At 39.8% G+C, this 10,412-nt stretch overlaps 1 protein-coding gene across 1 annotated transcript; it reads left to right on the top strand.

Moving 5' to 3' along the window:
* The first annotated feature begins 1,650 nt into the window (after positions 1-1,650).
* Positions 1,651-9,666, top strand: flrt1a (fibronectin leucine rich transmembrane protein 1a). The gene has a single exon (XM_053618613.1). It carries the CDS (start codon positions 1,763-1,765, stop codon positions 3,854-3,856), a length of 2,094 nt encoding a protein of 697 aa, XP_053474588.1. The 5' UTR covers positions 1,651-1,762; the 3' UTR covers positions 3,857-9,666.
* Positions 9,667-10,412: the final 746 nt, after the last annotated feature.

The following is a 10,412-nucleotide window of genomic DNA, read 5'->3' as shown; positions in this document are numbered from 1 at the left end:
GTTGAGCCTTATACAGTAGCTTGAGATCTCAAAGGCATAAAACTGTTATACCTATGCATAGAAACACACTTATTGAAAGACAGGCAGGACCAGTTTTGATTGCTTTTTTTTTTTAAGGGAAGTGCATTCAAGTCCGTAATTATGTCGTGTCTCTTCTGAATAGCAAGCACGGTAAATAGAGAAGCTGTCTCTTGCCATTAGACAGTTCTTTCACTCAAACCAAAGTTGTGCCATCCATGAGCCTAATTTGTTCACGTAGTCTTCTGACTTGGAGATTGTAGACATTTTGAAAAAAAAAAAATCAGTGATTGAGAAAATAATGTAATCTTTATGTTTATTTTACTTTAGGTGTAAAAAAAAAAAAATTATTATCTAGTGTTACTAAGTGTAATCATTTGACATGATTGTTAATGAAAGGCTGCATGAATCTATAGTCTGAGCTAGAATGAAATCAGCCCCAGCCTCTACTTCATACAATTCTATGTATTTTTCTTACAATCATTGGTGGTTCTGTAAAAAAGAATCCATTTTAAATTATTTGTTTACAGCAAATAAAATGATGTGGATGTCAAAAGCTGATGCTTATTTTTACGTCTAGTATGTTTTCCTTAAAAAAAAAATAGATAGCGGGAAGGCTTAGCCATGCATACTCATTTATACCAAGTCTTTATAGTTCGTATAAAAAAGTTGCTTATTTTACACAACATTTTATGTCTATTTGGACAAGTTTTGCAATAAGATGTCTGTATATGTCAACAAAATTAAATCATATGTTATATTTTTAACAGTTTTAATATTTTTAATAGTTTTTTCTATAGTCTTCTCCCGAGCACCTGCTTAATCATTCACAGCACTCACAACACCTATATGCTCTGTAATCCCACACACATTTCCCTGTCAATCACTCTCTCTTTACCTCTCTCTCTCTCTAGAATCTTTTCAGTGGTATAACAGAGAAATGACCCAAATACCCCATGCTGGTCAACAGATTCATTTGAGCAGCTGTTTAGTCTCAAACACGCCCTTATCGCCTACCCTAATCCAACTTTCCCTGACAAACATTTTGTTTCTCAGATACACACATACAGGTGCAAAACCACATATGCACACATGAGCTGACTCTAAAGTATTGTCAACAAACTAAGGTTGTACCGGAGAGGAAGTAAAGGATGGTCATGTTTGAAAATATTTGTGATGCTTGGACAGAAATCACTGTGTGCACACACTTCAGATTGAAAGGAATTTAAATGCTCCACACAGCCATTTAGAACATGTGGTACATGCACTGTCATTTCTTATCTACAAAGATGACATTGCTACATTTTAATGGCATCAAACTGTGTTCTGTTCAATAAACTCAGCACCTTGATCACTCATAAAGTCACTTTGGCCCATTTTTCTTGCTCTCCCTTAAAGTGTCTTTATACTGCATGATGGCTGGTGTCTACCTCTTCAGTAGAATTGTGGATGCATAATTGTTTTAGATCTGTTTGGACATGTAATTTAAAAAGCCTATGCAGTCTGTGGCATTTTAGGTTGTAATTGGAAAATCAGAGGAATCTTGAGTAATTTAGGTATTAATTCAAGCTTATTTTTCTCTCTCTCCTCAGGCTGGCTGCCTTAGCTCTACTGTGGCTAAGCACTGAACTTCTTTGCACCTTAACAGAGGACCTACATTCTGGGTATCTGTGAAGTAGCTACACAGAAGATAAAGGCACAACATCAAGAAAATCAAGAGGAGGAAAGGTTAGACATTGGAATCATGGCTCCTGAAGCCATGGCCGAGCTTCGTGATTGGCTCTTTCTTCTCCTGCTGTGCCTCACACTGTTGGCCGAGGTGCTGCACTGTGCTCCAACTGCGTCACAGGAAATGGATGCAGAGGGGGATGTAGTGTGTCCCTCTGTGTGCCGATGTGACGAAGACTTTATTTACTGCAATGACCGTGGTCTGAGTGCCATCCCACCACTCCCCCCATCTGCCTCCATTCTTTATCTTCAAAACAATCATATAGATAATGCAGGACTTCCCACATCCTTGGAGTACCTCACTACTGTGGAGGTTATATATCTCTATGATAATGAGCTGGATGACTTTCCCATGCACCTACCACCATCATTAAGGGAACTTCATCTCCAAGACAACAACATCCGGGTGCTACCTCGGGCTGCATTAGCCAGGTTGCCTCTCCTGGAGAAGTTGCATTTGGATGACAACTCAGTGTCCACAGTTAGTATAGAGGACCAGGCTTTTGCGGACAATCCTCGTCTTCGTCTTCTCTTCCTTTCCAGAAATCACCTTTCCAGCATTCCCTCAGGGCTTCCAGCTTCATTAGAGGAGCTCCGCTTAGATGATAATCGTATCTCAACAATTCCTACACATGCCTTCCGAGGTTTATCTTCCCTGCGCCGTCTTGTCTTGGATGGTAACCTTCTGGCGAATCAGCGCATTGCAGATGACACCTTCTCACGCCTCTCAAACCTCACCGAACTGTCTTTGGTACGGAACTCCCTTCAGACTCCACCTCTCAATTTACCAAGCGCACACCTGCAAAGACTCTCTCTCCAGGACAATGCACTGATCCACATGCCACGGGGCTCTCTTGATGGAATGCGTGGTCTTCAGAGGCTGGACCTTTCCGGGAACAACCTGACCACACTTCCCAGAGGTTTGTTCCGGGACATGGAAAGCCTGGGGCAGTTGCTTGTGCGTGGCAACCCTTGGCACTGTGGATGCAACCTGCGCTGGCTATATGACTGGCTGGAAGCCAAAGGGAACACTATAACAGTCCGAGGACTAACTTGCCAATCTCCTGAGCGAGTACGTGACATGCCACTAAGGGACCTTACTAGCCAAATGGATGACTGTGAATTGGCAGCTGCTGGAGGTGGGGGGATAGGTGGAGTGGGTTCACCAGGTGGGGGAGGTACTACTGGCAATAGAATGGGTGGAGCAGGAGTCATTTCCACAACTCTTTCCCCTCCACAAGGATCCCTGTTCACTCTGCGGTCCAAGCGACCGGGTCTGGGGCTTCCGGACAAAGGCTTAGACTACACACTTGGCAGCAGTGGTGTGGGCAAGAACCTGGCCCTGAATGTAAAGCCACTATCCCATGACAGCATCAGGGTCACATGGAGTGTGGCTCAAACATCTTCTTCTTTCAGGCTTAGTTGGCTCCGCCTAGGGACTAGTGCTGCAATGGGTTCCATTACTGAGACTCTAGTGAGGGGTGACCGAAGAGAGTATCTCCTTACTGCCCTCCAACCGGCATCCAGCTACATCATCTGCATGGTACCCCTAGTCTCTGGCAACGGGAACAAAGGCAGCATATCTGGAGGGAACACAGACACGGATGAGGCTCCAGTGTGTGCAAAGGCTGAGACATCTGATCCCAACCTGTCTGATGTTGACCAAGGAGAGGATCGTGGCTCGGAGCACATCACCTCACTTCCACTTGCTGGGATTATTGGTGGAGCTACTGCGATAGTTTCTCTAACACTTATTCTTGGAATATTCTGCTGGTATGGCCACCGCTCCAGGCGTTTTTCCTCAAGAGATCACTACAACCGCAGTAGCTCACGGAAAAGCAAGCATTATGATGACTACATTGAATCGGGCACTAAAAAAGATACCACCATACTGGAGATCCGAGGACCTGGATTCCAGATGACACCAATGGCTGCCAGAGAGACACTGCAGCCCAAGCCAGTACAGGAAGACTACATAATACACACAATCTTCCCTTCCAATGGCACAGGTCTATACAAACCCCCCAGTCACACAACTAATGCGGGCTATGGCACAAACCGTGGCTATAGAGAAGGAGGTATTCCAGATATAGATTACTCTTACACGTGATAAGGCTGATTTAGTGAACACTATAAAAAAAATATGGTACTGGATAGATGCACATTTTTTTAATCTGCATGGGGTCTACAGGACCCCATTGTGCCTTCTGTCTCCATTCCAACCTAGCCTGCTGTTCACGGCACCAAGGAAGCTCTAAATTGGCCGAAATGCCTACTAAGAAACCGTACTATGTGTTTGGCACCAAGAAATGCCTATACCATTTTAGGCAGTGATTCCAACTGGCATTTTCACTCCCCCCAATGTAACCTGGTGTGTCCTCAGCATCACTGTTTTATCCCTGGATCCCTTAGTGAGGTGGATGGATTCAAGGGCCGTACAAACTGTATTTTACACAGAGATTCCTCTTATTTAGAGCTCAAATTGTACGTGATATGGATAAATGGCACTTACTGAAAAAAGAACAAATTTGTATTTAAACCTTCATCTCCTGTGACTCTAATTGTTAGCTGCCCAACTGCTTCAGTGTTGCTCCTGACATGATGTGGAGGAGTATAGTACTGGCTAGAGTGGCTAGAAAGAGAGAGAACACCATGGTGGGTAACGATTTCTCAAAATCCACTGCTGTACAGGGAATCAAAAGAGGTCTTGGCAGTTCAGCTCTTCGGGGACTAAAAGCTTGCTGGAATAAACATGGAGAGAACTGAAATTTTGCTTCTGGTTTTCATAAGTGACTTTGGACTTGGACATCTGGTGTAGGATTTTATGGGAGAGTATATGGAGTGACAAACAGTGGTCATGAATAGTGATGCACACTAGTTTTAAACACCTAAAAATGATCTTGATATGGTAGCAAGTTTCTTGCTGTCTGGGTCATTTTAACCTGGAGCTGTGGGGAAATGTGATCTGTAAGGTTCAATTAGACTGACGGATGTTTTTTTTTTTTTTTTTAAAGAAAATTGAAACACTATTATTAATGTTGAACACAGGCAAGGTGTATAGATATTTGAATCCAATACAAAGACTTTTGGAAGTGAAAGTGTGAAAACATATTGTGTTCCAGACTTGTTATGTATTTTTTCTGAAAGTTTATTTATCCCATACTGCTGTCTTTTTTGTTTTATATTTGTTCTATGGTTTAAATAATCTGTTTAGCTAGAACTCGGTCAGTCTTGCTGCTGGTGACATTAAAAACACTGTGGTTTTGCCTAGCCCTGTAACTCGTGTAATGATTAAGAATCATTTTGTGTTGAATTAGTTGTCATTATATCACTATGAACTCTCCACCTGACCGGTTATACGCCATACTATTGTTCAAGTCAGATCCTCCTCAAAATCTACCAGTGTGACTCCTTCACTCTACCCCCAAAAAGAAATTAGTATTGATAATATTCCTGTTAATGAAAAAGCTCTATGATGGCCCCCAAACACTTAACTATTCTCCTGATCTTAGGTCAGTTTTAATGTATTTAATACTGATGAAGGGAAGCTGATTCTATGTCAGCACGAAACAGACACCTCTAACCAATAACCTTTCTCCAGGAAATGGAGTCCATGCAGTGTCTTGTGGGCATGTGGGCAGGGCATCAAGCTGACACTTTCCTGTGTGATTACTCACTTTAATTCATTTGGCTCCCCAAACCCACCTGTAGTAGATAAGGCTGCTATCTACTTCAAATAGATATAGCTGTAAATTAGAGCTAGTGTTGAATGAAATGAAAGATAGCAAAGAGAAGGCATACAAACCGTAACACTGTGGACCTACACTGTGGGAGAATAGGGCACTTGTTGCATGAATCTGAGAGACAGATGTATTTATTGTGTATTTTTCTTTTCTGTTTTCCTTGTTTGTTTTTTTTTTCATTGTTTTGTTTTTTTGTTTTTTACACATTATTCATGGGTGTAAGGGAAGTAGGAAATGCACTAGTGGGAGATATACAATTTTGCATATTCAAACAGGTTGTGTTCAGACATGCATAGAACTGTTTTTTTGTTTTTTTTTGTCTCCTATGTGTTTGCATTAATATACATCACCCTTTCCTTTCCTTCCCTTCCTGTCTCTTGGAATTTATCTCAAAATCACCTTGTCCTGTCCTCTTTCTTTTCCTTTCTGCTCTATCCCTTTTCTTTTATTTTCCTTTATTTTCCTTTCCTTTTTGTTCTTGCTTTCCTTTCCTTCCCTTCTCTTGGAATTTATCTCAATATCGCCTTGTCCTGTCCTCTTTCCTTTCCTTTTCTTTCCTTTCTGCTCTATCCCTTTTCTTTTATTTTCCTTTCCTTTCTACTCTTACTTTTCTTTTCTTTCCTAATCTGTCCCTTTTCCTTTCCTTTCTGCTCTATCCCTTTTCTTTTATTTTCCTTTCCTTTCTGATCTATCCATTATCTTTTATTTTCCTTTCCTTTCTGTTCTATCCATTTTCTTTTATTTTCCTTTCCTTTCTGCTCTATCCCTTTTCTTTTATTTTCCTTTCCTTTCTGTTCTATCGCTTTTCTTTTAATTTCCTTTCCTTTCTGCTTTTACTTTTCTTTTCTTTCCTAATCTGTCCCTTTTTCTTTCCTTTCTGCTCTATCCCTTTTCTTTTCCTTTCTTTTCCTTTTTGTTTCCTCTGATTTCCTCCTCTACTCCCCTGAAGGAAAGGATTTTAACGTTTAATGTTTAAAAGATGGAAGCAAATTAAATTCACCTGTCAAGTATATCTGGCTTGTCTGTGATTGTATTTGACATTACAATATAGTAGAATAGTGGGTCTTTTTTGTGGAATGTGGAAATTGAGCACGGCCTTTAGAAATTACAGGCATGATCTCACTATTTTCAAATTGCTGTTCCTGTTCTTTGTCAGATCATACTATGTGTGGTTATTACTAATACCATTTATGCCTTTTATTGAAAAAAAAAACAAAAAAACAACACACTTTTGTTTAACAAAAGACTGCTCCAGATTTTTAATGATTAAAATGATCAAATTCTACTTAGCAGTTAAGTGGAGTATAAAATAAAGATGTTCAAAGGCTTTCAGAGCAATCTCACAGGTGGCAGTAGTACAACAAGCTTCAGTCCTGACTCAAATCCTTATCGCAGAGAACCTGCCTTGTACTTGAAAAAGACGGCGTTGGTATTTCACCTTTCCTTCCTCACACACTTGCTTACATTTGAAATTCCCTTTGATGCATTACCATTCCTTCCCTTTGACATTGCAGGATGTGGCACAAGGGTGTGGGCATGTTTCCATATGTTTGTTTTGTGAATATGTGAGGACACATACTGTATGTTGTGTTTATGTGGGGTCGATGTGTTTGAAGCATATGGGGTCAGTCGTGGTATTTCTTTTGTCTTTTTTTAAAACCATCTGCAGATTCTGCACCTCCTGCTGACACGGACCAGCAGTTGTTCCACCTGCAGCCCGTTTGCACAGATGTCTCCCTACACACACACACACACACAGTGCCAAACTCAGCTATAGCCACGCACATTCATACTGCTACTGTATCACTCCTGAGACGAAGCCCTCACTTGCATACTCTCTAAAAATAACACTATTTTCCTTGTTTACGCTCACGATATAATGCCACTGTTACACTGCATTGCAGAGGGGTTTAGTTGAGGTCTCTATTTTCCTCCTGTCTCTTCATGCCCTTTTATTTTCCTTTGTTTTTTTGTTTTTTTTTTCACCTCTTCATATCTGTCTGTCCTTATTTATCTCTATCACTCTATCTCTGTTTCCAGAACATTCCCTCAGGTGCTGCCATCAGCCCATTCTGATCATCATCTCTTTAGAGCTATAATCATCACACTCTCTCAGCCTTGTGGACGAAGAGTTATAGCGCTTTCAATCTGTCTAAGTGATGTAGTCTGCCTGTAATGACATCATACCGATAGAGGCTACAGTACTTATGCAGAGCTTGACGAGCCGTCATAAGGACGTCATATCACATGCTTCAAGGTCTGCTTTAATTCACACTGGTACAGAACCATTTTACGGCCACTAGAGTTAATCTGGCTGCCAGACTATATTACGCAGCATCAGTAGTGATACCAAAGTGTGTTTGCATGGTGAAGGTGCCATTCTATCAAAGCTGCAGAGCAGCTGTTTAGTCTAAATAGCTACTCTGTAATACAATGCCATTTTGTGCAAAGAATACAGTCCATTATAGGGACATAAGAAGCGATGATGCAATGACGTCTGCCAGTAGAACAAAACCATAATCATTAAAGGCAATGAAATGAAACCCATCATTTGGGAAACAAGACTAGGCAAGATTGCTGTTTGCCGGACCATAGTCTGCCGTTGGACATTTAAGAAATCGTTCACTGTAGCAACCATAGCAAACAGTGGAACTTGAGAAGCATCAGAGCTACACGTGCTACTTTTTCCTTGACCCATATTCTGACAAATCTCTTTTACTGGATATCTATCTCCATTTTCCAACTGTGGCTTCTTCTTTTTTTTCTAAGTTTATGGATGGATTGCTAGTCCACGGCCTAGGTGTATACCAACACCTGGTGAACATGTCAACAATACGGGTCAGTCAGTGATTGCCTCGGCAGTAAGTACAGCAAAAAGAATTATTTTCTCTCGGAGAAATAGATTTTTTCATGCTATAAATCATGGCTGTCCAAGTGACACAACATAAATGAGGAGCCGTCTTAGATTAAACACAATACATACGTTGACTTTCTCCAATATGTCAATCCAAACTGACCTACAATTCATAAATTCATAGCTGGGCATGAGAGTGGTGGCTTAGTGCTTAAGGCTCTAGGCTACTCATTGTGAGGTTATGACTTCAAATCCCAGCACTGCCAATTCTACCCTCAGTGCTTAACCCTCAACTGCTCAGCTCAATTGTAAGTGATGTTGGATAAAAGTAGCAGTACAGTGGCTTCCATTGTCGTCGTGGGATTTGAAATCAAAACCTTCTAGTACTATTTTAGAATCTTAAACAGTAACCGAAATACATGTAACCGGATACAAGTACGTTATTCGGAATGAACAGATAATGTGTTTACATACACATACAAATAGGATTTTTTTTTTTTATTCCTGCAGGACTCAATAAAGAAGTCACACAAGTGGGAGGTTCTTACATTCATGTGGGTACAACAAGCAGTCAGATACGAAGCTTGCAGGACAAACAAAGACATCTTCATTAATGTGAATGTGCACAGCTGTGCTATATATTTCATTCATCCTTAGTCACTGCCTGGTCCGGGTCATGGTAGTTTAATTTACAGTTAGTTAGCTAATTTGTTTATATTTTGGGATATAGATCTAGATTAATTAAAAAATATCATGGACAGTTACAAAGAAAGTCAATAAAACTAGTGTCTTGTTGGAATTAATTATGAACTAGAATGATGTAGCTGAGCTTGAGAGGTTGACGGTGGTGGTGTTTTTCAGTGTTTTCCTGTTTGTTTGGGTTTTGGTTTTTTCAGGGGCATAGTGCTAAAACATATTTAATTTAAATAAATAAATAAACAAAACACCCTTACAGTTTAGCTCATGTCCACATAGGGTAATACAGATAATGGCATTATGCTACACTCCTACTCAATTCTCACTGCCCCTTCGTTAGATAAATGAATAAATCCTAGGTTTTCATAAGGCCAATCTGTCGAGGCTTGATGAACTGGTCCTCTGCCGTCACTATGTATCCTGTATGTGGCATGTCCTGTGGGAGGCTTTAAGAACTACTGTCTCATCACTGTCTTTGCAGAATGGCTAGACACAGCAAACTGTATGCTGCTACCAGTTATAAAAGAGAAAACAAAAATTCCTGGAAGATATGATGTACCAGTTATTCTATGGGATATGTTTTTTGGTTGTTGTTTTTTTTTTTTTTTGTCTACCTTGCCAGAAAGAGACATATATATATATATATATATATATATATATATATATATATATATATATTTTTTTTTTTTTTTTTTTTGTACATTGCTGCTTTTGAAAACAGGGCTCTCTTCTTTTTCCTCTGTTGGACTGGCTGATTCATGACACAAAGAGAAGGGAAAAAAAAGACTATTTTGTATAAAGTATGTTTTTTTTTCTATGTGATTAAAAAGAGATGTACTGAAACCGGCTCTGGTTTTTTTTTTTTTTTTTTTTTTTTTTGCGTGTGTGTGATGTCTTTGAAAACGTAACTGTGGCGTGATGTGTGATTGTTCATTCATTTGGAGTGTTTTAAATGCTGCTTTCTTTTATATGCTTCTGTCTCTTTCTCTTCCAGTCACAATTCCTATATTCTCTGTTCTCTGTTAACACACTGCCACCAACACACACAATGCAGAGTGATGTATGATAGGGAGAATAAAAGATTTAAACTTGCTTTAAATTATTTATCATGACCATGTCATGGAACACAGTGACACAATATCTGAAATGTGAAATTAAAAATCCTGTTAGAAAAAAAGAGGTGAATGGTTATATAATAACCTGCATGTCGAGACACATTTAGAATTCATCTTTCATCTTCACATATTCATCTTTATCTGACTCACCCTATAGCTGTCATATATACACACGGGTTTGTCTTACTATCCTTACAAGGACCTTCCATTAACACAATTATTACTGCCGCTAATTAATCTCATGCTTACACATAAATT

Source organism: Ictalurus furcatus, chromosome 28 (genome assembly GCF_023375685.1).
Source record: "Ictalurus furcatus strain D&B chromosome 28, Billie_1.0, whole genome shotgun sequence".
NCBI lineage: Eukaryota > Metazoa > Chordata > Actinopteri > Siluriformes > Ictaluridae > Ictalurus > Ictalurus furcatus.
This window is presented reverse-complemented; position numbering and strand designations above follow the sequence as displayed.